A 27626-nucleotide genomic window follows, 5' to 3' on the forward strand; every position below is an offset into this window, starting at 1 on the left:
GGATCTGTTTGCCGCCTCTCTCACATGTGGCTAACAGGACACTTCAGTTCTTCGCTCTGATGTCTGTCCATGGAGCAGCTTGAGTGTGCTCATGTGATAGCTAACTTCTTTCAGAGCAGGTACTCCAAGAGAGAGCAAGAGATCTGACACCATCAAATAAACCAAGAACCAGACAGTTCTTCTGTCTCTGAAGAACATTACCATTATACCTTGCAGTTATTAATATTTGGAGTCATTTCCTTCCATTACTTCTTTTTTTTTTTAATTTTTTTAAATTTATTTATGATAGTCACACACACACAGAGAGAGAAAGAGGCAGAGACACAGGCAGAGGGAGAAGCAGGCTTCATGCACCGGGAGCCCGACGTGGGATTCGATCCCGGGTCTCCAGGATCGCGCCCTGGGCCAAAGGCAGGCGCCAAACCGCTGCGCCACCCAGGGATCCCTCCTTCCATTACTTCTTGACATGTTTCTCTGCTTTACATAGTTGCCATCATTTGTGTGTATGTGTGTACATGAAAATGTTATATTCTGGGGTGGGGTTTTCTTCTGCTTTTTTTTTTTTTTTTTTTTTTTCAGTATAAGATATTCTGTCATTAATGAAAAGATGCTCTATTCCCAAGACAACATCTAGTGGATGCTAATGTTTGGATGGGTCCTACCTCTCTTTCCCTCTTTCTCCCTCCTTTTTTTGATGGCAGTAATAGGGTTGAGGTAGACAACTAATGGAAGATAGATTTGACACACAGAAATTGGGGGAGAAAGTTCTCTTAGCCTTTAGACTTGATGTCAGTTGCCAGGAATAGGACAGAGAATCCCAGGTGGGATTCAGTCCAAAACCCTTTACAGTATACTTATTAATTTTCATCATCTTCTCTTTCTGCAGCAACTACAGTTTCTCAACAGATGGTTTCAGTGGATCAGGAGGTGGGGGGAGCCATGGTTCCTCTGTGGGTGTCCAGGGAGGTGTGGATTGGATGAGAAAACTGGCTTTCCGCTACCGAAAAGTGAGAGAAATCTATGATAAGCATAAAAGCAACGTGGGTGGTAAGTGTGGCATACAACCAGTCTGGTATTCTGTTTCCCTCTTTATTTCCTGTGTTCTTTTCCAGGGATTCCTAGCAACTGCTTAGGAATTGGGGCCACAATAACATTTTAACTTTGTATTTAAAAAAATTGAGATTTGATTGAAACCCTGTCAGGAGGAAGCTCTGCATTTCTCATGGACTTCTCTTAGCAAAGTTCTCTTGTTCTTTTTAGACAAATACCTTTTTAAAGAAATATGTTCCCAAGATTATGTTGGATGACATATGTTTTATTCTGGAGTCACAACTGTTGTCAGTACTAGTTAATAGGTTGCCGTATTTTTTGACTGATTAATGAAACTACCAGAACAAGTTTGTTAGAACTAGTGACTAGGTTTATGGTGGATGGAAAACTCAGTCCAGAATTCTAGATTGGCAGTAGCCATGTGTTAGACCTTGGAAATTCTGCCCAGAAATCCCTCAACTATCAGTGTCACTATGCCTAAAATTCTATTATTTGGAATTAATAACTTAGCCATAGATTAGATTTCTGATGTTTAGAACCTCTCATTTTCAATTTGAGAAAGCATGTTTATTATGAGGATACTGAGGACATTTTACCCATGGTCATACCCAATCCCCTAACTCTTGATCCAGTGCATTTTACATTCATGCAGGCCATATATATATATAAAGAATGTCTTTATTTTTATTTTATTTATCTATTTTTAAAATAAGCTCTCTGCCCAATATGGAGCTTGAACTCACAAGCCCAAGATCCAAGACTCATATGCTTACTAACAGGCAGCCAAGTGCCCCAATGCAGTTCCTTTTTTTAGTGACATACTTATGAGAAGAAAATTTTAAGCTATAAACTATCACCCTCAAAGATCTAATATGAAATGTTGCATGAAGTTTCAGGGATTCGATAGACTATCAAGAGGTATATTACCCCAGATCAAGAGAGTCCTCCTGCCATACCATGCTGCCTTATGTTGTGGTGCTGAAAATAAAAACAGGGCTTCAAAGATAATTTTGCTCACTTCTGTTAGAGCCCCCAGTACCAGATAAAAATCACAGGCATCTAAGCTTTAGGAATTTAATTAGTTTTTGTTTGTTTTTTAGATAGTATTTATTCATGAGAGATACACAGAGAGAGGCAGAGACACAGGCAGAGGGAAAAGCAGGTTCCTTGCAGGGAGCCCAATACAGAACTCGATCCCAGGATTCCAGATTCACAACCTGAGCCAAAGGCAGATGCTCAACCACTGAGTCAACTAGGTGTCCCTAATTAGCTTTTTTTAGACTCCCTTTTTAATAGCCTATTTTTTTCTCATGATTCAGAGCCAGTATTATATTTTGGCAACTCCATCTTTTTGCTTTTACTCTCTCCACATATTAGCCTTTCTTTTGTTAGTTTTCATATACAACCTAAGTATCTGATCCTTCCTCTGTTCAATGAGTGCCAGGACCTGGTCTCCTGAAGAAAGTGATATAATCCTGTGAGAATCCCTTGAGCCTACCCTAAGGAACACGAAAAGTAATGTCCACCTGATTTTGTAAATAGGAATTAACAAAAGTGCCACATCATATTATTAGTTAAGTGTGTGACCTGTGTACTTATGTGTATGCCACACATGACATACAGGTACTGGTTTTGTTGTTTTATCAGAAACATTGAAAGTCATGTGATTCTAGGGTTGCATTGTGAAACCATCAGTCTGAAAACATGATACACCATTCTCCTCACAGAAATGCCTTCTGTTTTTGTGAAATATTTGAAATAGAATATAGGATTTGTGTTTTTACCTTCACTACAGAAAATACAACACCAGATTTATTATTTGAGTATTACAGTTCAAATGTCTGCTAACATGCTCCCATCAGATGAATTCTGTTTTGTTCTATGCTTAATTGACCGATCTTAAACAGTGTTTCAGTCTCTTTTTAGCTGGAGTTGTTTCAGTACAAATAAATGACATTCCTAAAGTTGGTCATTCAACTTGAAATCTCAAGTCAATGTGTTGTGATAGGGTGAAAGCACAGTCACCATGGGAGCAATGTATGGCAGTGCATAGACTTCTGAAACCAAGCCACTAACTTGCTGTGTGATCTTAGGCAGCCCCCCTTTCCTCCTTGGGCTTTGGTTTCTTTAGAGAGATTGGAAATGCTGCACTCTTCCAACTATAACCCTCATTTCTCCCCCTTTGATTCTTGATATCACATCTAAAGCAGTGCTACTCAGTATGGTCCACCCATCTGCAAATTATGTTACTGGCTGTTGATGAAAGATTCTGCTTTGGCAGAATCTAATCACAGTGTTTCTTTCAGCTGATTTTGTTGTGGTGGTGTTGGCCCTCCTAGCAAAACATTCTGATAAAGTTGAAAAGGCATCTTAATGAAGTAAGCTACTCTAGGGTTTTACCAAGAAGAGAAATCTGTTCGCTCATTAGAGTATTTCAGTGACTCACACTGTTTCTAAATTGACTCTAGAAGTTGCTTTCTCAGTGACAGCAGGGATATGTTGTCAGATGATGAGTGATGAATGTGTCTGCTTTTATTCCCGAAGGCCTGCTCAGTCCCCAGAGGAAGGAAGCACTGCAGAGACTGAGAGCCGAAATTGAAGTTTTAACAGACTCCTGGCTAGGAACTGCATTGAAGTCCTTACTTCTCATCCAGTCCAGGTATGGAAATGGTTCTTTCAGTTCTCATCCTCTCCTGGCTGTGCTCTTTCCTGTACCAGTCCACAATAGGCCACTCTGTAACATAGGTTTGGGACAGGGGTGAAGGGAGTTCAAAGGATACCAACAAATATTCAAGTTAAGTGGGAGACGAAGTCATTCTGTGCTGACAGTACATGTTTGAATTTTCAAAGGATATTTATATATGGAAACTGTCTTCTTTCCCCTTACTTTTTGCTCACAGAATTAAAAGATCAGAGTAACCCATCATCTCCAGCCCAGGAGATGGGCCTGGTCACATCAAAAAATCCATGTAGGAGACACACCACATAAGTAGAGGAAGCTCCAGAGAAATGTACCAAAACCCACTCAGGAAGGCAGGACTCACAAGAAAAGGAATATATTAAGCAGTCTAAGGAGATTTCAGCTTGAAGCTTAGAATGGGAAATAGAATCAAATATAGTCTGCATCAGTACCCTGTTGCTCCCTCCCTCAAATCAGGAATTCCAGATCTACAACCAGTAGAGCAAATAGTACAACTGACACCAAGGGGTGGATACCCATAAAGGTAAAGGACATGTGATGAGATTACCATGTATTCTGGAATCTGTGTTGCTGTTGTGTGAAAGGCAGAGAGGACTTAAATCATGTCTTATTTAAGGGCTGAGTTACATTCAGATAGAATAGTCTGTGACTAAAAGTCTTCATTGCTGGTTTTCCAGAGTATGGCATCAGTGACATGCGGTGGTGGTGGTTTATTTGCTAACAAGTGTAGTGAGCTACAATGGTCAGGAGGGAAATGGGGCAAGAATCAAGTTGCTGCTCTGTGCCAACTATATATATAGACTCTGTCCTTTAATATGGGAAATGAATAAACCTGAGATAGAGTGATAACCCAACATGGCATTGAACAAATAACAGGCCCTTTGAGGTTAGGTTTTTAATTAGATCCTAAAGAGAAGACGCATTTGAATTCTTGCTCTCATGTTGGTTTGGTTCCTTTTCCTTTTCTTTTCTTTTTATTTTTTCTTTTCTTTTTTATTTTTTCTCCCTTCTAGAAAGAATTGTGTGAATGTTCTGATCACTACAACCCAGCTGGTTCCAGCTCTGGCCAAGGTTCTCCTATATGGGCTAGGAGAAATATTTCCTATTGAAAACATCTATAGTGCTACCAAAATTGGTATGATTTCTATTCTATTTCTTGTCACTTGCCTTACATAATACTTCATAATTTATGATGTACTTAATTATTTACCAATCCCTTAATTAGACACTTTATACATATCTCTAATCCTCATAGCAGTCTTTTCCTAAGATTAGTGATGGGCCAGTTCAGGCTTACCAGTTACATAGCTTGCTTAAGGCTTCACAGCTAGTAAGCAAATTCAGGTTTGTAGGACTTAATGTTTATCATGTTCTTACCTTTTATAATAATTGAAAGAACATAATATTGTAGCTTGAAAATCTACTTTTGCCTCATTCCAGATTTATTTTTCTTTTTCACAGAGAGAGTGCTGCTATAGTCTCTAATAGAAAAAGTACTAGATTAAAAAATCAAAGACTAAGATGTATACTTAAAATTGGTTAAATTCCTCACACCCTTTAGGATGGCTGCTGTAAAAAAAAAAATAGTTGGGGTGCTTGGCTGAGTCAGTGGAGATTGTGACTCTTAATCTTGGGGTTGTGAGTTCAAGCCCCACATTGGGCATAGAGTTTATTTAATAATATTTAAAAGAAATAATAATAATAACAAATGCTGACAGCGATATGAATAAATGGGAGCCCTTTTGCACTGTTGTTGGGAATACAAAATGTATGACTACTGTGGAAAACAGTATGGTGGTTCCTCAAAAAATTAAAATTAGAACTTTTATTTGATCAGCAATCCTACTCCTGCTGTATATCCAGAACAATTGGAAGAAGGATCTCAAAAAAATATTTTCAGACCCATCTTTATAGTAGCGTTATTCATGATAGCCAAAAGGTAGAATGAATCCATGAAATGAATGGATAAACAAGATATGGCATATACAGGGATGCCTCGTTGGCTCAGCAGTTGAGCATCTGCCTTCAGCCCAGGGCCTGATCCCGGAGTCCTGGGATCGAGTCCCACATCGGGCTCTCTGCATGGAGCCTGCTTCTCCCTCTGTCTCTCTCTGTGTCTCTCATGAATAAATAAATAAAATCTTAAAAAAAAAAAAAAGATATGGCATATACATACATGCAGTGGGATATCATTGTGCCATTAAAGGGAAGAAAATCTTGTCCTACACTACCACATGTATCAGCCTTGAAGACATTATGCTAATGAAGTGAGCCAGTCACAGAAAGGCAAGTACTATGTGTTTCTTAGAGTAGTCAAACTCCTAGAGATAGAAAGTAGAATGGTGATTAACAGAGGCTTAGAGAAAGGGAAGTAGGGAATTGTTGTTTAATGGATATAGAATTTCAGCTTTGCACCATGAAAAGTTCTGGAACAACAATGTGAGTATACTTAACACTACCGAAGTACACATTTTAAAAAATGGTTAATAAAATAAAATATTTTTTAAAAATTAAATATATTTTTGAAAATGGTTAAGATAGCAGATTTTATGGTTTTAGTACATTTTTTTAAAAAAAGAAAAAAACAGTAATAAGGGCTACAATTCAGGGTGCCCGGGTGGTTCAGTCAGTTAAGCATCTGAGCCTTTGGCTCAGGTCATGATCCCAGGGTCCTGGGATGGAGCCCCAATATGAGGCTCCCTGCCGTGGGGGGTGGTGTTTGCTCCTCCCTCTCCCTCCACCGCCCCCCCCCCCCCCCCCCCCCGCTTGTACTCTCTCATATCCTCTCTCTCTCTCCCCACCCCATCTCTCTCATGAATAAATAAAATCTTTTTAAAAGGGGGAAAAAGGACTAGAATTCAAGTCCTATCTCTCCTACTTAACTAGTTCTCACCTTAGGCAAATTACTTTTTCTCCTGAGCCTCAGTTTTCTCATATAAAATGACAAACATGTAGAGAGAGTTTGTGAAAATCAATGGGACTATTTTTATTAAGGTACTGTTTAACCTTTAAAAATATATTCAGGGCAGTCTAGGTGGCTTAGCGGTTTAGCGCCACCTTCAGTCCAGGGCCTGATCCTGGGGACCCTGGATTGAGTCCCACGTGAGGCTCCCTGCATGGAGCCTGCTTCTCCCTCTGCCTGTGTCTCTGCCTCTCTCTCTCTCTCTCTCTCTCTCTCTCTCTCTGTGTGTGTGTGTCTCTCATGAATAAATAAAATCTTAAATAAATAAATAAATAAATAAATAAATAAATAAATAAATAAATAAAATATATTCAGAACCAAGTATGGGAAACAGTAGGTACTCAGTATTAATTCATTGGCACCAGGTTTATACAAAACCAACTTGTTGCACTAAGAAGGCCGTAGAATGTGTCACTCAACTTCTTGTGTGCTGAACACGGTCAGAGAAGGAGGAATATGACAACCCACTCCTCATCTCTCCAGACTGTTTAGTCTGTGCTTACAGTTCCTACTTCCCTGTTGTCTCTAAGGAGAGGGTCATGGAGTTTGAAAGTGAGCTGTGGTTATTATTTTTTTTAATCTGCTACATGCATGATTATATGGAGCTTTCTCCATAAAAAGGAGGTCTGAAAAAAAATAGGTCTGATTTTATATATATAAAATTTTTACATATAATTTTATATAAAATATAAATATTTTTAATATTTTTAAAATATATATGTTATATATATAAAAAACATACACACACCCCAGGACCTGTGGAGGTTATAAGCCCACCAGGTCCTGTTGACATTTATTTTTCTTCATTCATTCACCAAATATTTTTTGGTCACCTTTATGTGCAAGGCATTTTTTCTAGGTACTGGGGATACAGCAGTGATCAAAAATGACAAAAATCCTAGTAGGTAAAAACAGTAAACAAGTAAGTAAAATAAACTACATATGTCAGATGGTAGTAAGTGCTATAGCTAAAAATCAATTAGGAAAAGAAGATCATGTTTCAAATTAGGGTAGTTAGGGAAGGCCTCAAGGAAAAGCTACCTTTTTTCTTTTCTTTTGGATGCTAGGTTTGAAATAATTGCTGGACATCCAAGTGGAGGTGTCAGGTAGGCAGTTGGGTTTCTGAATCTGGAAGTCAAAGGAGAGGTACGGGCTGGAGATAAATAATTGGGAGTTCTTCATGTACTTGTGGTTATTAAAAATGACTGGATAAGGCAGTCCCAGTGGCGCAGCGGTTTAGCGCCGCCTGCAGCCCAGGGCGTGATCCTGGAGATCCGGGATCGAGTCCCATGTCAGGCTCTCTGCATGGAGCTTGTTTCTCCCTCTGCCTGTGTGTGTCTGTGCCTCTCTCTCTCTGTGTCTCTATGAATAAATAAAAATCATAAATAAATAAATAAATAAATAAATAAATAAATAAATAAATAAATGGATAAAATAAATAAATAAAAATAAAAATGACTGGATAAATCATAGGAATGAATGTAGACAGAAGAATGGAGGTCTATGAACTAAGCCCTGAGTCCCTCTAATATTTAAATGTTTAGATCTTAAGGTGGAACCAGCAGAAGTGTCAGAAGGAGGTCTGTGAGATAGGAAGAAAACAAGGAAATTGTGTCTTAAAAGAAGAGAGTGATGGGCTCAATCAGATGTTGCTGATGGGTCAAATGAGGTTGCTACCTGGAGGCTGCTAATAACCCTGAATGGGCAGTTTGAGCAAAGTGATGGGGGTGATTCCTAATTGGAATGGGTTTAAGAGAGAATGGGAAGGGAAGAGCTGCAGAAGGTATGGTAACCGTATGGTAACACTTTAGATGAGATGTAAAGAAGAACAAAGAAATGAGTCTATAAATGGAAGGTTATATGAGTTCAAGAGAATTTTTGAACATAAGAGAAATTATACCAACTTTATATGCAAGTGGTAGCAATTCTCTAGATGATGAGGGACAATAGTGACTCCTGTGTGTCTGGCATTGCCAAGGCACTAGGAATATAACAGAGACAAAATCCTCTCTCCTCATGGAACTTACCTTCACTCACTGGTACGAGGATAACTGGGTTCTCCATGTGAGGAGAAAAGCAGAATTTTATTCCTTCCTTATGCTATTTGTAAAAGTAAGTTTGAGGTAGATAAAAAAAACATGATAAGCAAAACTTTAATTTTTAGAAGAAAATACAGAATAGTATCTGTATGGCCTTAAGATAGAAGAGGATCTTATTTAAATGGCCCAAAAAAAGTTTCAAAAAACAAAAAATTATCATTTTAATTAGACGAATCTTATTTTATATTGAGTGAAAATATAAAATGATAAACCAGACTAGGAAAAGATATTTGCAGCTCTTTTACTTACTAATTCATATATAAAACCTGTTGGGGCGCCTCAATGGTTCAGTCGGTTAAGCATCTGCCTTCAATTCAGGTCATGGTTCTAGGGTCCTGGGATGTAGCCCCCCCCCATGTCAAGCTGTCTGCTCAGCAAGGAGCCTGCTTCTCCCTCTCCCTCTGCCTGCTGCTCCCCCTGCTTGTGTTCTCTCTCTCAAATAAATAAGATATGTTTTTTAAAAAAGTAAATGAACTAAAACTACATAACATCCATAAGGATTAATATGAAAAACAGTGTTTAACACAAAAAACACATTGTAGATATGTACAGAGTGTATAATTTATCTAAAGGTCAAAAACGTACATAACCATGTAACCATATATTGTTTATGGATATATATATACTCAGATAAATGAAGGGTCAACAGATAGGGGTACACAGGAAATCAAATCTGTAATATCTCATTATTCTTATTTTTTTATGTACAGTGTTACGATTTGACAAAAGTGAGTTGGTGGTAGATATACAAGAATTTATTTTTATTCTCCTTATTCTGTATGTTTAGTTATTTCATTTACAAGGGATTGCAGGAAACACACTCCCCTTTGTGTTTTGATATCACTGCCACTGCTTCACTATGCGTTTCATAAGAATGCAGAGCACTTACCAATAATTTATGCCTTTCACACCTGAAAGGTAAATTCTCTGTAGTCCTTGTTATACTGAGTCCTGACATCCAAAGGCTCATCCAACTAATGGGAATGATTTTATTCCCTTTGACAGTACCTGTGTTTATTTGGTAATTTTTCTCAGTCTCATTTCACCCAGAGCTAATTTGCAAAGCAATAGGTACCTGGACCTTGGTAACCACAGTGAGAGAATTGAGGCTTTCCTGTACAGAACTGTGAAGTGGGAGTAAGGAGAAGAAATATTTGTTTTCTTCCTCTGAAATGATTTTGAGTTAAGGTTCTCTAAATGGCCACTCTGTTATCTTGGATATTAAAAAGAATTCTCGGAATCCCTGGATGGCTCAGCAGTTTTGTGCCTGCCTTCGGCCCAGGGCATGATCCTGGAATCCCGGGATCAAATCCCACATCAGGCCCCCTGCATGGAGCCTGCTTCTCCCTCTGCCTTTGTTTCTGCGCTCTCTCTCTCTCTCTCTCTCATAAATAAAATCTTAATAATAATAATAATTAATAAATAAAAAGAATTCTCAAAAATGCTTCAGGAATCCTAGAAACCTAATATTCTCCAAAGGTTTAGTTGGTCTTGCTGTTACAGATTTAGTTGTCTGATACTTGGTAAGCTGAGTGATCATTGGCCATATCCTCCTGCATGCAGGGCTCATCTTCAGGATTGTTTTGAGAGTGTAAAATGGAGGAAGTATATTTACCAACAGTATGGGAGTCATTTTTTTATATAGCTACTTCTTCACTTTGAGCTGCTAATAAATCTTTCTGTCTCCATCCTTTTAGAGGAGACATTCCTAAATGTATTTCATCCTTGATCATTACATGCCATGACAAAAATCTTTCTACGTCCTTGTCCTTTAAATATGAGACATTCCCTTTGTTGGGTCTTATAGAAAAAAATCTAAACTCTGACTTAAGGTTCTTTTCTATAAACAGATCATAAAGGAGATTGGATCTGGCAGAGGTTGGCTTAGGTTGTAAGGATGTAATATTTGGCATGGAATTACGCAAACAGCTCTTCAACACTTTGAACATAATAAAAATTTATTAGTTGAACTATTTAATGTTTGAATTAGGGCTCAAGACATGGACTGCAGTCATCTACTGAATCATTTATGAGATTAATGTGTATTTATTCTGCAAACATTGACTGCATTGCTTGATTTGAATGTCAGGCTTGACAATGCTATTGTAAAACATTAGCACTTAAAGGGACCTACGTGCACCTGAGCCAAGCTTTTTATTACAAGTGGGAGGCTAAAGTCCAAAATGGACCAGAATTTGGTTCAGGTGACTAGTTCACCTGGTTTGAGGTGCCAGTTAGGCTAGGAGTTTCAAAGACTTGCAGTTGCTCACATGTGCCAAGCAGGACTTCTGAGTATGGGTGGATAGGTTCTTGTCAATTTTGATGTAGTCATCTCAAATTCATGTATTTATATGTTTATTACAAAAAATTTCCAGCAGATGGCAGACAAGTGCCTTGGGGAAGAGGCACTTTTTTTCTTGTTCACACAGGAACCCTGGTGCTAAGTCACTGGATCTTGCAGGAAGAAAGGATGAAGAAGAAAGCAGAGTTAGGACCTTGCTTAACTGAAGAAGGTGGCAGAAACAGGGAAATAAGAGCAAAGGAAATAATTTCCTTTCTATTTACGCAAATAAAGTATCTTTCCCACAGCATTATCATCAGTGCATGTTTCCAGTTGTTCCAGATGGGATTTGAATTTTGATACACTGCCATGTTCCTCAGCTGTCTACCATGGCTTGAAATCACCTTCCCCAAGGTCAATTTCAGAGAGACACTATCTCAGCTGACGTTACAAAGTATAATAGGATATTCTGGATGTGACAGATTTACTGCCATATTCATTGGTAGTCTGGGGCTGTTCCCCCACTGAAAGACATAAGATTCTGGCCTAAGGACTGTTTCTGGAAAGTGAAGAATTGGAGGAAATGGCTGTTTGCCTATTTCTTGTTACCAACAAGAAATCAGGACCTTATGCTTCCACTTTTTTTTTTCCTACACTAAAACGGGTTCCCTCTGAAATCATTCTTATATCATGGCAAGATAGCTAGAGCCTAGATTGGAGCCTGGAGCCCAAAATATAGCTACTAGCTTGTTTGTGATCTGGGACAAGTAACTAATCCTTTCAGCTCCATTTTCATCTTTACAGTAGGGAAATGATACTCATCTCACTGGATTATTTTGAGAGTTCATTAAAGGAATACCTTGAGAACTGCTTTGTAGGCTACAGGAGATATGGAAGAGGGAGGTGGTATTCTCAGCTCTCACACTGCCTAGGCCCCTTTGCTTCCCATTTATAAAAATTCCCCACACTAAGGGGTGCCTGGGTGACTCAGTCAGTCAAGCATCCAACCCTTTTTTTTTTTTTTTTTTTTTTTAAAGATTTTATTTATTTATTCATGAGAGACAGAGAAAGAGGCAGACATAGGCAGGGGAGAAGCAGGTTCCCTGCAGGAGCCCGATGCGGGACTCAATCCCAGGACCCCAGGATCATGACATGAGCCAAAGGCAGACACTCAACCATTGAGCCATGCAGGTGCCCCAAGCGTCCAACTCTTGATCTCAGTTCAGACCTTGATCTCAGGGTCATAAGTTCAAGCCTGTGCTGGGTGTGGACCCTACTAAAAAAAAAAAAAATCCCCACACTAAGATCTTAGGGATTTTACCCTCAGTATGCAGATTAAAATAAGAACCTAAAAAGAACAATGCCTAGGAAGTCTGTTGTCATCTTAATAGCACAATTTCACATTCTTTGGGTAGCAGGCCTGCTGGATCTCTAGCGGCCACCCATATTCCCCACCAGACAAATTACTTGGGCTGCCACTTATTTTGTCTAAGCTTAGGCAGGTGAACCAGCAGCAGCCCTCTTTGGTGCTGAAAAAAGGTAGGGAGACTATCCTAATGGGAAATTTATTTTTCTTACCAGGTAAGGAGAGCTGCTTCGAGAGAATTGTGTCTAGGTTTGGAAAGAAAGTCACATACGTAGTGATTGGAGATGGACGAGATGAAGAAATTGCAGCCAAACAGGTAAACATGGTTAAGAGAATAATCCCATGTGGTAATGCATCAAGCAGTTAGAAAAATGGTAAAAGTCAGAAATCTTAGTAATCTTATGCATTATAATGTTTTCCCTTTTCTTTAAAGAAAGAGGTTCCTTTTTTCCCCAAATAGAATTTTCCCTATAAGTTGTTAGATCCTTCCTTTCTCTCTCTTCCCTGCCACTCAGAAATCTTAAAATCATTGAGCCTTGCTGGAGAGACCCCCATCATTAAACCTGGTAGAGGCCAATACAACCAAGTGAAAGTTCTTTGGATAAAGTCCTTTCTGCTTTTGAGCCCAGAAAAGATTATTCAGCTGTGCAGGTCCCAACTCCAGGCCACCTCTTCTCATTACAGGAAATGGTGGATGAAAGAGTCTTGCCTATGGAATCTAAAATTAGACTGGGTCAGATCTTATCCATTTATTAGCTGTGTGACTTTGGACAGTTTACTTCTCTTTGAGTTTCCTCATCTGCATTTATTAAATGAATCTACAAAAGTTCTTTTCCTCTACTCTGGTTCCTTCCAGCAACTCTGCTTCTTAGGTTTGGAAGTGGAAGATTGCCAACTAGGACTAGCTGTCCTGCTTTTCTTCATCACTTAATGTAAAAACTTCAACTATTAATAAATTGAGATTGCTAATCAGGTGGCACTATTACCTCATTATGTTTTCATTACCATTTTATGTAGCAATTCAAGGACCTTTTTTTTTTTAATGTGTTATTTCTAAGGCTTTGATTCTGAAGTGCTTGTTGCGCTCTAGGAAAGACACTAGTGGATGGAGGCAATAGTGCTGCTTGGTTTGAAGAAGGGAGTTGGGGAGATAAAGAACAACTTAAGTCATTAGCAGAGTTGGTGCCTCTAAGCTGATGCCTGATCTACCATAGAATATACCCACTGGAAGATGCCTTAGAGCTCTATCCAGTTCAGACTCTATCCTGTGAGGGGCCTTTTCTGTAGCCCTTTGTTTTTGTTTTTGTTTTTGTTTTTTCTCTGTGGCCCTTTGATAGAAGACTTTCTAGTCCTTGCTTGAATAAACCCAAGGATGGGGAGACTGCTTCCTGTGTATCCCCTTCTGTGAAGTCACTCAAGCTGTTAGGATGTTCCTCCTTCCACTAAACTAAAACTTGTGTCTCTTTCACATCCTGGGCCTAGTCTTGAGCACAACGTAACAAGTCTGTTTCCTCTTCGGCATATTAAAAGCCTTTTAAATATTATGTGCAAGCCACATGCTTGAAAAACGCTGAGCTTACTGCCAAAGAACTGTTGTAATAAGACTTCAGTATTTTGGGTGACTTGCAACCAGTTTGAGCAAAATGATCAGTAAAGCTAATCCCCTTTAGCTTCATTGAACATGGTTTCCAATACTTCGATTTTTTCAAATCCTTTCTTTAAAATATGGCTTCCACAACAGCACATGGTCTCCTGGACATGATTTTGACAATATAGTAAATGGGATCATATTTCTTAGATTCGTGTATCTTAGTTGTGAAGAATATTTAAGCTTTGTAGCTCTGAAACTTACAGAAGACTGACCATCTATAAGAAAATACAATATTAGTTGTAATGTCTTACATGGGTCATTTTATTTGATCCTGAAGACCCTATGTAATGGCTAGAACAAGTATATATCATAAAAGCAGAGTTACAACTGAAGACCTGATAAAAATCTCTCACATTTATAAAGTATCCTAGCGTGTACAAAATCCTTACACATATGACTGACTTGATCCTGTAACAGCCCTATAAGGTGGGCAGGAGGAGAGAGTGTTCCCAAGTATCTTGGGGAGAGGAAGAGGTATATATAGGTAAATATAAGTTCGCAAAAGAAGTTGGGCTAATCAGCTGTCCTCCTTTCTTCCAGCACAACATGCCTTTCTGGAGAATCACAAACCATGGAGACCTAGTGTCCCTCCACCAGGCTTTGGAGCTTGATTTTCTCTGAGAACTGGAATGAAGACCTTTCCCCATGAGCTCCTTTTTATTCGTCAAGGGAGCTAGAGACCGGAACCATCTGGGAACTCTCTCTCTGTCTCTGTCTCTGTGTGTGTGTCTCTCTCTCTTTCTCCATGGAATGCTGGCGAGAACACAATCAGAACCAACAGCTGCAAGGGACGAAGCTTTTTTTTTTGCCAAGAGTGAGCTGCAGCCCTGTGTTCATCCTCGTAGAGGCAGGAGACAGTTGGATTGAGAGAACAATAGACTCACCGCAGCTACAGTGCTTTTAATTCTTCTGTTTTTTGTTTCATTTTATTTTGTTTCAAAAAAATGAAGAAAAGAAAAGGAAATTCTTGGGGCAGAGTTGCACTCTTAGTTCGTGCCCAGTTTGAGAACTGTTCTGGACTTGCGGTAACAGGATAAACATGGCAGACTTTTGTGATACCATCTCTTGCAGTCTTTGTAATCTCCTTAGCTCTAGAAAATATTCCCAGGGAATGTATATGTTATTTTTATAGTTAAGGGTCTGGTCTCTGAAGCAGGTTTTCCCTCCTTTCTTTTTCTAGCAAGAAAGGAGTGTGTAAAGTTTCCTTGGAAAATAGCAATTGAAATATCTAAAATACCTCTCTGTGACAGTAGCACCTCTTTAGCTGCTCCAGTGGTCTGCTCTCTAGGGTGGTTTCCTTCCCGTTCTTCCATCTCCTAGTTTGCTGAACTGTGGGGCACTGAATACTGATTAACTTTAGGCTTTGGTATTTCCCATCCTAGAAGCCTTAGTCCCCATCCCAATCCCTGTTCCCCTTTAACCAAATGGCACAACTCTAGAAACGCCCCCTTTTGACAGTAAATTCTAAGCCTTCAGCTTGACTTTTATTCAAAGACTGCATCCCAGAGGGCTTACCTCCAAACTGGAGGGTAAGGACTAAGGCTTCTGAGGAATTTCTGCTTCTTTGGCTCTTGAAACAAGAAGATTCCACCTTTTCCTCCTGCAGAGAAGCACACTTCCCGGCAGACACCCCTACAACCTTCTCTTCCTTCTTAGTCATCAGTACTAGACTCTTGCCCCTTTCCTGCCCCCTGTACCTCACATCCACTTCCATGCAGGTCTGGCCAGTCCCTCTGCTTTGGATCTAAGAAGTTAAGTCTAAAAACAGACTTCTAACTACATTTGACTTCCTTTGAAGCCCTTAAGCCAAGAAAGGTATTTTGGGCCTATATTTACCCAAATCTCTGCCTGAAACTAAAGAACAGATTGCTGTGATCAAAACCCATTTTTCCCATGGAACACCCTTCCTGCTTCTCAAATCTTGTTCTAAAATGGGAAACTAGAAGGCCAGAAAGACTTTCCTGATTTAAATGAGAGTGCTGGAACCCTACTCCATGCCTGAAATTTTAATCCTGGGCCAAATGCAGGAACATCTCACCCTGACCTCTGGGAAGATTGGTGGGTGCCAGGCAACTAATCCCAACCTTGCAGCCTAGCTGTGTCTGTGGATGCTCCATCTCTCCAAGACCAATGTGGGCATCTATCTGCTCAGGACAAAATTCCTAGAGCTGAGGAAGTTCAGCCTCTCCCAGGCAGCATGAAGAGGCGATCATATAAGCACCTCAGGTGTGCAGTCTGGGTCCTCAGCAGGAGGCATCCCTTGACCAACCCCAGCTGTAATTGCTCACCCCTAGAGATTCTGCATATCCATTTCCAGAGATGTTGCGGCACAAAGGGGCCCGGCTCCTTCCAATGCCAGGCCACCCAGATGGCAGCAGACAAAGACTGACTGATAGACACATTCCTTCAGAGCTCATTGAGAAAGTGCTCCATTACTCAATTTTAGGGAAGCAGTTTTGGGGGAGGAGCTGAAGTCAGTGCTCATTACTTAGCTGCGTCTCTGACCCAGTCTCCTTTGGCAGGTGGGGAAGAGATGAGGCATGTAGTCTGAGGCCAGCCTTCTGTGGTCTGTGTTCAGCATAGTTATCCACATGCTACTCTGCCTTGCTTGATAATTGACCTTAGAAAGCTCTATGAGGGGCCTTTCTTCCAGGCCCCAAGCTCTCCCCATACTGACAGTATAACTGTTGGTTCTCTGCACTGGACATAGGCCATGTAGTTGGTGCTGTACTTCAGGCTTTTGAGGCTGTGGAATGGTACCCCCATCATGCACACCGGTCCACACACAAACACTTTCCTCTCCCTGCCCTTTGGGAGAAGCTCTTTATCCCTGTAATATGACTTGGACTCCTCTTTTCAATGGCATTTATCCCCCACTCCCCACCCTTGCCCTGACTGCCTGCAAAAGGAACTTGAAATTGGCTACAAGAGGTGAGGAGCTCTACTGAGCAGAGCAACCTCTGCCTTTTTTTTTTTTTTTTTTTGATGGTTGCTGCCCTCGTTATAGGACAGACAGAAAATGAGAGCTTCCTGATTCCTCTTTGCCAAAATGAGTTGTCCAGGGAACACAGTGTCCTCCTTTTACCCTGTGTTTTCTTCCTCCCCAGCACAAAGAGCTGGAAAGGAAAATAAGTGGGTAGCACCAAGAGTTCTTAGAAGCTCAGGGCAAAAGGATACCATGAGTCATTTCTTCAGGGGGAAACCCTCTTTGCTAGAAAGTATACCCTTGAAATTGGCCATGTGATCAGTCTTTCCCCCAGCTGGGCACTGTGGGTTCTACAAAATGGGTCTGCACATTTCACGGTGAGGACTGTCTCTAGTATGGGACCTGGAGTTGTCAGATGTGTCCTGGGTTTAAGAGGTGGCTTGACTTTCGAATGTAAAACTGACTGTGCCTTAGCATCACCCTGTCCAATTCCCCTGGGGCAGCTGGTGGTGTCCAGGAGAATAGATGCCTGTTCCAAATTTAGATGCCTATTTGGGCTTTTATTTGGTTTGGGGTGTTCCTGTCTTCTGCTCTGTAAGTTGGGGGGCAAAGCTAGTGTCCCAGGAGACCTGTGCCACAGCTTGTTCAAAAAGTTCATACAAACTCACTTTTAAAGCTCCAAGTAGATTCTGATTGGCAAACTCTAGCTGCAGCGTATGGAGCATCTAGATGTTCACTACCTTGAATGGGTGTCAGTGCCACTGAACCATGGGGGAGAGGGGGGAGGGGCAGAGCCACATGCTTCCTCTTCCTGGGAGAATAAAGGTCTAAGCCAAGGGTGGTGAGCTTGGGCCTTCCTTTCCTCACTCCTATAGAAGGGGGCTAGTTAAGGCCCTTCCTAAGCAGGCTTCTATTTCTTACAACTAAATTGGCTTCCTTTTTCATCCAAAACTTGGAACTCCCCAGATGTTCACACTTACAAAGAAGCTAAATCTAATTCTGGGACTCTAAAATATCTTAAACTATGAGAGAAAAATCTCGTTCTGTCCCATCCCCGATTTGCAGTCCCTCTGCCCCTTCCTCTCCTCTGAGTTAGACAGCTCCAGCAAGCAAGGCTCCGTGGCTAGTTCCTAATGCACTGACGGGAGCCATCTCATTAAGGACAACTTTTACTCAAAACATGACCCTCTGGACCTCAGATGCCTCATTTAGCAGGAAAAGGCATTGAGTGGATCAGATATATTTATGTGACTGCGGGCATTCGTGGCTGTGTAGAGTCCTTGACCATAATGTTATATGTAATGGGAACTATCTTATAAACTTGAAAAAAATAAAGTTTTTATTTTCTATACAGTTTGCTCCTGTGTCTTTTCTGAGTAGGATCAGCCCAGTTGCCCAGCTAAGTAGGCTAAGTAGGGCTTCATAAAAAAAACCTGAAGAGCTCATTAGAAAGATGGCACCCTTCAATAACCCAGTCATTCATTTCATCAGAAACAAAAACAAATTAACCCATTTGGTATAAATAAATGTACATGGGGAAATAAATATTTTAAAATAACTTGCAAGGGAAAGTTTATTAATTGTTTCTAAAACCTATTGCTTTTTAAAATTTAGGACTGGAATGATAAGAGGTTTCATTTGCTGTCAAATGTGCTGAAATATAATTATTAAAGAGAAATCGATACCTTGCTGTGATGAGCTTAAAATGCAAAAGCAATAAAACTGACAAACTGATATCAAACATCGCTTGATTTGGCCTGATTTCCTGTCACATCAACTACCGTATCTCATTTCATTTCTTCATATTTGGATCTGTCACTAACTTGTCTGGAAAACAGTCGAGAATCCCTTTGCCTTTTATTCCAACGAAGGAGGCCGGAATTCGAGTTTAGCTTCTAAGTACACGCGTCAGACTCTAAGATGTATTTTCCTCCAAATTAATTCCCCTTTAGAAAAGGGACTTACCTTATATTCTAGGCTTTAAATGTTTGCATCAGAAGGTACATATTTCTAGCCACATCATAGTTGAAGCAAACTTGTTAGTTGTTACATCTTTACTTGGTCCTAAGTACAAATAAATACTAGAGTATTATTTGCTTTTCAAGCCCTAGGAGTAAACATCTCGTGTATAGTAAGTATAACATCTGTGTATTTCTCAAAAACCTTTTGCTGGCAGGTACAAGTTAGTAATTCAGGATGGTTTTATTCTTCAAAAACAAGTTTCTTGACCTTTAAAAAAAATTCTTGGTGGGAATCTTGAAAGGCAATTTCTAATTGCAAATAATGTCACTGTCATCTTTTTTTAAAAAAATGTAATTCTGCAAGCTTTATATACAAATGAAGTGACTGCTTCATTCCATAGATTTAAGTGTTACACTCTATGTTTTAATTTAGGTACATACTACCATTATTTGACAATTTAGTGATTATAGACGAGAGTTTCGCCAAAACATTAAAAACACATCTTTGGGATTTTTGTCAGGGCAAAGTAGGGAATTGCCTAAAACTGTGTCTTCTATTTGGGCATATATGGCATCTCCCCTGAACCTAATCTCTACATTACATCCTAATCATTATGACAAGAAGCTTGGAAAAGTAAATAACGTCAATCTTTGTTTCAGTGAAACCCTTAGGACCCATGTCCAAGGCTAGGTTAGGCACTAAGTCCACCCTCTAGGGTCTCAACCCTTGATTTGAGAGAAATTCTAATGATTTCACTTATGGATGTGTTTATATGTATTTAAATATATTTGATTACAAGAATGGTCCCTTTTCTGAGGCCTTTATCTCCTATAAGAGATGATAAAGATAACAGATGGTAGTTTTTACCACCTTTTTTTGTTACAATTAAGTCAGCAACCATGTTGGCCTTTTTACTGCTCCGTGATACTTTTTTTTAAGATTTTATTTATTTATTCATGAAAGACAGAGAGAAGCAGGCTCCCTGTAGGGAACCCTATGCGGAACTCAATCCCAGGACCCCAGGATCACACCCTGAGCTGAAGGGATGCTCCACCACGGAGCCACCCAGGTGTCCCTGGTCCGTGATATTCAAATCTGGAAAACACTGGACAACATGATCCTGGAGATCCTTTCCACCTTCCCTTTCTATGTCAAAAAGCACCAGCATCATCTCCCCAGGGCTCCCCCCTCCCACACCCCACCCATCTCTCATCCTGGGCCTGCCCATAAAGCTGCACAAGCCTTCCGCCGGACACTGCTGATTTGGTCCTTGGGACAGAGTGCATCTGGATGCTCCTCACCCTCCCTCCTTTAGGGCTGAATCCGTTTCTCAGGGAGGCCTTCCCTGGCCATTCTATACAGAACCGTAACCCCCACCCACAGCCTACATTCACCCTCTCCCTGTGCCCTCCCCCACATCTACGCTATCTCCAACAGTTTGACTTCTCCTGTTTATCGTGTCTCCACTAAAAAGAATACTAGAACTTAGACTGTCTTGGATCCCCTCACATGGATGACTGCTACTTTTTTTTTTCCTGTCTCTGTGCCCTTTCCCTGTTCCCTAGTTTCTCCAAACACAGATCTTCCAGAGCAACAGAAGTCCCACCGCCCTGGCATCATTGCCCACACCCACATCCCCGAAGCTGCCTCTTCACTTACACCCTCCCTGAGCTCCCAGCACAGGTACCTTTCTTCACCCGGGCTCTGGGAATCACTTCCTGGTTGCAGAGATGTCTGTGGCTACTCCAACCAGACCTAGCAGCAAAGCTGCATGCACTAGGGTCGGTCCAGATCTGGGTTCTGATGCCCGCCTGGCAACAATCAACCCCACAATGGCTTACCAGCTCCTGAAACTTGGAAAACAAGGTTGAGAAATCCTGCCTGCACCAGCCCTCTTGTCTGGTCCCAGGGCCCTTACCAATTCTAAGGATGGACTTCATGTCCCTGGACCCTTCTTTCCAAGTGTCTTTGAACACTGTAGATTTAATGACACAACTAGGTTGGAGGGTTTCGTGAGGTTTTAATAATAATACTGTTAAACAAAAACAACACATACATGTCCTTCACTTGTAGAGACACATATGCACACCCCTTCTCTTGCTCTCACATAGACTCTGAGGTAGAAAGTATACTGCCTAAAGTATAAAAATACTCTCTGGGCTGAGCCATGGCCCAGACCACAGGTTCACAAGCATTTGGTTGAAAGGTGGCTTACTTGAGAGCAGGGCCAGAGGCTGGGCCAGCTGTGCCGAGGCCTTGAGGAGGCTGACAGGGTGGCCAGTTGGGACACCCCTGGCTTCCCGCATGGCAGCCTACTCAGGAGTAGCTGGAGAGGACAAGGGATGAAGCTTGGGTGGCAGCTCATCTTGTTCCAGGTTCCAAGGATAGAATATTCCAGGCACAGAAGTTGCTCTCGGTAAACATTTGTCAGATGAACAGAGTGACAGGTGGGGCAGAAAGGAAGAATTCTGAACACGTCCCGGAGATCCTGGGCCTTCTAGCCAAGGATCGGGGAGCCAGGCACTGGGACAGCACTTTCACCAATTGGTTTAGAGGTGGCCAGGGAGGTGAAAGGCCAGCTCTAAGAGCCTTGGGGAACCAGCTCTACTGGCTGGCGGGGTGGGGGTAGGCGGTGGGGCAGGGGGTCTCTTCTTTCCTCCCAAAGTGTCTTGTACGTAATCAGAGCCCATGACTCCCAGGGCCCAGCCGTCCTCATCTTGTTCTCAGCCTTGAAGCCAGGCCTCTGTCTTACTCAACTCTGGTCGCCAGTGCCCGGCACATCAGGCAGTAAGTGCTTCTGGGGTGAATCAACACCCATAGCAGCAAAATTAGCTTATCTTCTGCATTTTACCAGTTGATTCCATCTGTTCTGAACCTGCTGGGTCTGGCCTTGCCTCAAAGGACCCCATTCGCCTCTCCCTTCTGTGGCAAAGCAGCCTCATCCCTGACCCTGGGGAAAAAGCTCTGAGCCAGCTGGGCCATGCGCCTGTTCTGAGGTAGCCGACGCCACTCAAGGGAACGGAGGCCCCAGGCCCCATCCACCCGGTCGGGCTCCTGGCGACATCTAGGATGTAGCCAGCGGTAGTACACAAGCCGTAGAGCCAGGCCCAAGAGGAAGCAAATGCCACTCACAGGCAGCAGCATCTGCAGTGGGATCCCGCCGGGCAGCCAGGCGATGTGGGTCACCCAGGTGACCACCAGGAGAACGCTGTCACTCAGGAGGAACACCAGGTGGATGGTGGCGCGGCCTCGGGTGCGGCCCTCAGCCACGTTGAACCAGGAGAAATAAAGGATGGTGGCCACCGTTGCCCGGTACAGCCACTCAGAGCAGGAGTCTGGCATGAAGTCTGTGCCCTGAAGCCAGACCCAGAACAGCAGCACCAGCCACAGGCCCAGGAAGTGCAGGGCCACATAGTGGGGGAAGAGAGCTGAGAAGAGGGCCACGGCCAGGACTCGGGGCCACAGCAGCAGCAAGTTCCACAGGAAGTAGACCACAGAGGAGCCCAGCCCCAGGAGCGACTTGGACGGGAGGCAGGTGCGCAAGGCCCGGTGGTAGTCAAGGAGCGCCCACGAGATACCCACGAAGGACGTGCAGATGCCGACCCCTACAGAGAGTAAGCAGAAAAAGGTGAGCCCTGTGGGCAGCCTGCCCGGCACTCCCTAGGGGTCGCAGACACCACGCGACCTCATAGCCACCCTGAGGAGGGTGTGAGAGCCCCCGACTGCTGAAGGGAAACCACAGCTGGGTAGCACCTGTTCACACAACCAAAACCAGAGCTAGGACCCAAATACGGAGTCTGCCCTTCGCCACAAGGCTTTACTTTTCAGGTGCTAGCATGGTGCTAATTCTTCCAGGATTTGGGGTGGGGGACTATGTGACTTACATACCCGCATCTGCACCCCTGTCACCCAGCATCTGGCACCTTGGGCCCTGGCCACATCCTGAGCATCTTCTAGGGCCCTGTAACCCTTTCCCAGAAGAGCCCAGCCTTTCTGGGGCCTGAAAACCAACAATCCCAGTTTCCTCTTTCGTAGTCTCAGAAACGGAAGCAGGAAATCCCAGGGGTGGCAACAGGCCGGTGGCTGAAGCTGCCCTCCAGGCCAGGAGGGCCGTCCCTGCCATACAAACAACATCCCAGCTCAGGCTGGGCCTTCGTTTTGATTTTTCAATTTTTCAATGCTCGCAGTTTACGATGGAGATCCTATCCCACCTCCTGGGTGCCCAGGCTGGACAAGAAGCACTAGGACCTCTGAGGAGGGATGAAAGCAGCACTGGAACGTTTCTGGAATGCTTCCTCCCCTGTCCCTTCCCACCATCAACAGAGGTTTACTGGGAACCTGTTGTGGCCCAGGAGGCCACTGCCCCGCCTCCCCCCCCCCCCCCACCGCCTGGGGAGCAGATCTGTGGCAACATCCCTTCTGACTACCCCATGCTAGGTCTCGGCGGGGCCGATATCTCACAGTCCGCCTAGCATGCTGCATTCGCTGACCTGGACAAGCTTAGCCCACAGTATCCACTAGGCCAGGAGCACGTGCCCTGCGAGCTCCAGCTTGACTATCCCCTAGAGTCACCCATCCTGACCCCACGCACCCCGCCCCACTCTGCAGGTGACCTGTAGCACCTCACCCACTCTGTCTGGAGTCTTAGCACAGTAATTATCTATTGCCTTGTCTCGGGGCTCCTTCACGGTATAAAACATTTTGCTCCCTTGGGGTCCCCAGCAGCCCAGGACCTGGCACATAATAGCAGCCGAATAAATGTTGGTTAAATAAAAAGTCAGAAAAATCTGTCTCTTCCCTAGCTCCCTGCCACCCCTGCATGTACAGTGGAGACTGTCCCCAGGGAGCCCTGATCTAGACACCCACATCGCTCCAACAGACGAAGCACGTGCCCAGTGAGTACCACGTGCCCTGGAGCAGATCACTTCACCTTTTGACACGTCTTTGCCCTCATGTGACATGGAGAGCACGTGAGCCTACAGGGCTGCTGTGCATGTGAGCGATGTCAAAAGGAGAGCACCTCCCACAGTGCCTGGCTGATGGCAGGCCCTCAATCATCACGGCCACCATTCCTGTTATTTGTCCTAATTCAGGAGGCTAAGGAAGAACTTCCAAATTGGACTCGGACCTTGCCTAAGGGACATTCTCCTATTTTCTAAGCAGCCTTTATAAAAGAGTTAAAACACTCATGACGTTCATCAGAAGCTCTCCCAAGTCACCACAGGGGGACTGGCCAAGGGCCCATCACTCACACTGGTAGGACTCGGCCCGGCCGCTCTGCAACACAATGGCCAGCAGCAGCGTGAGCTGTGGAGTCGTCTCCAAGAAGGTCTCAAAGAGCCGCAGCATGCTGATGTCCAGGGTCAGGAAGTCGGCGTAAGCCAAGTCAAACTCCGAGGGCGCCTCCTGCCGCCACACCAGGAGCCCCTGCTGCAGCCCCTGCACACACCTGGGGGGGGGGGGGGCGGACACGGATGCTCCAAGGGGCCAGGTTAGTGTGTGGTGGTGTCCCACCTTCCCTCACCCACTGGGTCGATGCAGGTGGCCTCCAGTCCTAGCTTTTGTCACTTACATGCTGAGGGGCCTTGGGCACAAGTGACTTAACCTCCCTGAACTTGCTTTTTGTTGTAGAATGGGGAGCAGTACCAGCTACCGGGGCTCCAGCTGGCCGGGGTGTCCTAAGGTCATCACAAACCATTTACTCCTGACAACATTCCCATTTAACGGATGGGGAATAGACCCAAAGAGCTAATCAATGGTGGAAACAGGATTTGGCCCCAAAGCTGTGTGAATTTCAAAGGTTTACTGTGAAACTGCTTCGGGCGATAGTTCTCAAATGTTAGCAAGCATAAGATTTTTCTTAGGATTCTGGGGGCCGGGGGGTGGAGTGGGGAGACATTGAGAGCTTGCGAGCACAGACAAGATAGGTCAGATGGTGCTGCAGGAAGATTACCCTGGCTGTGGAGAAGAGGAAGGGGTGGAGGGGTGAGCCCTCAGCTGTGAGAGCACAGATCTATTTAAGAGGACTGTCCAGAGTAATGGACATGGAGACAGAGGCAGAGTTAAGGGGTCCAGAGGTTGGCCAAACAGGCCTGGGTGACTGACCCACTGGCATTGGCATGAGGTGGTAGGAAGATGTACCACGATCTCCCCCACAGAGCTGATCTCAGCGGGCTACTGAGCCCACTCAGTCACAGCAAATTCAGTCATCTACTGTCACTTCCCCCTGGATGGACTAACACACTAAGGGAGCAGAGCGGGTAGGCCCAGGCTGGGGCTCCTCCCTCAGCAAAAGCCTCTGCCCCTGGTCCCCCAAGGCCCCTGCCTCAGTCTAGTCAAAGAGACCCCATTTTCAAAACCAAAGTGTAGGAAAGTCTGCTGGCCTCGTGCTCAGCAGAAATAGGAGAAGGGAAGATGCATGACACAGTTACGGATTCAGGGCTCCTCGAGGTCTGCCAGGACCCGAATAACCACTCCTTCGCGCCCGCCCAGCATGTTACTGATGCCTGTGCAGCCCCTCGGGCAAAACTGCAATATCAAAGCTCCTCTTGTCCACTCCTTAAGACCCGATGCAGCTTTGTCAAAGCAAGACCTGGAGAGAATCTGTAAAATCGATTCAAGAGCAGATCCTGGCTCCAGCCACCCCATCCCAACCCAGACCACATGTGTCCTGACTCCATCCCATGACTCTGATCCCTTGCTTTCTTTCAGTTTCTTCATCTCTAGAGGGCCCTGCCAGTTCAGAGGAGGAGTATAACCCACACAGATTTTCTGGAACCCAGCCTGTGTCCAGCCCTGGCTGGCTCAAGGGACATGCGTGAGTCAGACCCCATGTTGCTCTTTCACTTGCTCTGGGGGTGAGAGGTTGGGGCAGAGAGAACAAAACTCGGAAAGAGGGATTGAAACAACAAGCTCTGCTCTGGGGGTCAGGGCTGCTGAAGCTCCCCGCCCCGCACCCCCCCACACACACACAACCCCGCTCCATACACGGTGACCCAAGTGATCAAGCCAGCTGACATTTGTTGAATGCTTACTCAAAGCAACTTACAGATCTTATTTCATTTAATCTCTACTAAAAGAGGCAGGGGGAACCCTGGGTGGCGCAGCGGTTTAGCGCCTGCCTTTAGCCCGGGGCGCGATCCTGGAGACCCAGGATCGAATCCCACGTCGGGCTCCCAGTGCATGGAGCCTGCTTCTCCTTCTGCCTGTGTCTCTGCCTCTCTCTCTCTCTCTCTCTCTCTCTGTGTGTGTGACTATCATAAATAAATAAAAATTTAAAAAAATTTAAAAAATAAATAAATAAATAAAAGAGGCAGGCGCTACAACCATCCCCACTGAGCAATGAGTAAACAGACCCGGAGGCTCCAGTGACTTGCCTGAGGCCCCACCCAGGGAAAAAAAGGAACTTTTTTTTTTGTATGGAAAATATAAGGAGTCTGCCCTTACCCTAGAGCCCACCAAGAGCCCAGCACCATACTAGGCACCTCAGCTCTTGCCTCCACTCCCCACAAGAGGCCGCCTGCCAGACCTGTTTCTACATCACTGTTGCCTTTTCAGAGAAGAGGAAAAAGGCTTAGAGAACGCAGGCATGAGGCCATAGACGGTAAATTAGCGAGGACTGGAGCCCAGAGAGGCCTGACTCCAGACCAAGTGCCTCAGTTTCTTCCCCAGGGTTGGCAGGAGGGTAGGGCTAGAGGAGGCGCTCAGAGGGCTGTCTGCCGGCCTGGCCTCCGTGGCTTTAGGGGCGGGGAGCTCACCTGTGGGCAGGAGTGCCCACAGGGCTTAGTTTCCTCTCCAGGGTCCGGATCCTCCCTTCCCGCCCCCTTCGGGGTGTCGCGGCCCTCCCCCGGGCTAGCAGCCCGCGGCGCCTGCCTCCCTCTCCCCGAGGGCGTGGTGCTCACCTGTACAGGTAGCCCAGCTGCAAGAGGTGCAGCAGCGCCAGGCAGCGACCCGGGGGCTGCGGCGCGTGCAAGCCGGCGGGGTCGGCGCGCAGCCAGAGCCAGCTGAAGAGCTGCAGCGCGACCGAGGCGAGGCCCAGCAGCGCCAGCACCAGCGCGGCCCACAGGTAGCGGCCGCTGACCACGTACTGGCCCGCGGCCCACAGGTCGGCGCCCAGGTCGATCAGGAAGGCGGCGGTGCCCCCAAAGCCCAGGACCACGTCCCAGAGGAGCGCGGCGCGGGGTAACCAGGGCATGACCCGCCAGCCGCTCCCCCTCCTCCTCCTCTGGGCTCAGGCCCGCCCTCGGGGCCCGGGGTCGCGGCGGCAGGAAGGAGGCGGGCGCAGCCCTAGGGGCCGCCCAGGGCCCGGGCCTCCTGGGCGGGACTTCCCCGCCCCGCCCCGTCCGGGGAGGAGCGAGGCCCGCGGACCCCGCGGCTGGGGGCGCCCGCGATGCGGCCCGCGCCCGCCGGCGCCCCGGGAGGCCGGCCCCGCCGCGCCCGAGGGCCGCTGGGCCCGGAGACCGCCGGCCACTCCGTCCGTCCTTAGCCTCCCCGGACTTCTCTTCGCCTCGCTTTGCGATGGAGACGACGGAAGGGCCCGGAGAGCGGCGCCCGGGCTGGGACTGCGACCCCTCGCATCTGCGCGGTCGCGGGACAGCGAGGCGGGTTCTGTTCCCCGACGGCGGAACT

The 27626-nt window shown here is 44.8% G+C and overlaps 2 protein-coding genes across 5 annotated transcripts in view; one reads left to right on the plus strand and one right to left on the minus strand.

Moving 5' to 3' along the window:
• The window catches only part of EYA3 (EYA transcriptional coactivator and phosphatase 3), a 102513-nt gene extending 83736 nt beyond the window's left edge, over positions 1–18777 (plus strand). For all 4 annotated transcript variants that reach the window (XM_077898891.1, XM_077898894.1, XM_077898892.1 and 1 more), the window contains 5 exons: positions 887–1047; positions 3595–3709; positions 4765–4886; positions 12675–12775; positions 14651–18777. In XM_077898891.1, the coding sequence (XP_077755017.1) occupies positions 887–1047; positions 3595–3709; positions 4765–4886; positions 12675–12775; positions 14651–14731 (580 nt within the window). In that variant the 3' untranslated portion in view covers positions 14732–18777. The remainder of the gene's footprint in view (positions 1–886; positions 1048–3594; positions 3710–4764; positions 4887–12674; positions 12776–14650) is intronic.
• Positions 18778–20998: 2221 nt separating this feature from the next.
• Positions 20999–27307, minus strand: XKR8 (XK related 8). The gene is made up of 3 exons (XM_077898895.1): positions 26900–27307; positions 24251–24447; positions 20999–22603 (listed from the first exon to the last, which is right to left on the minus strand). Exons 1-3 carry the CDS (start codon positions 27190–27192, stop codon positions 21894–21896), a joined length of 1200 nt encoding a protein of 399 aa, XP_077755021.1. The 5' UTR covers positions 27193–27307; the 3' UTR covers positions 20999–21893.
• Positions 27308–27626: the final 319 nt, after the last annotated feature.

This window comes from Canis aureus, chromosome 5, assembly GCF_053574225.1.
Source record: "Canis aureus isolate CA01 chromosome 5, VMU_Caureus_v.1.0, whole genome shotgun sequence".
NCBI classification, from domain to species: domain Eukaryota; kingdom Metazoa; phylum Chordata; class Mammalia; order Carnivora; family Canidae; genus Canis; species Canis aureus.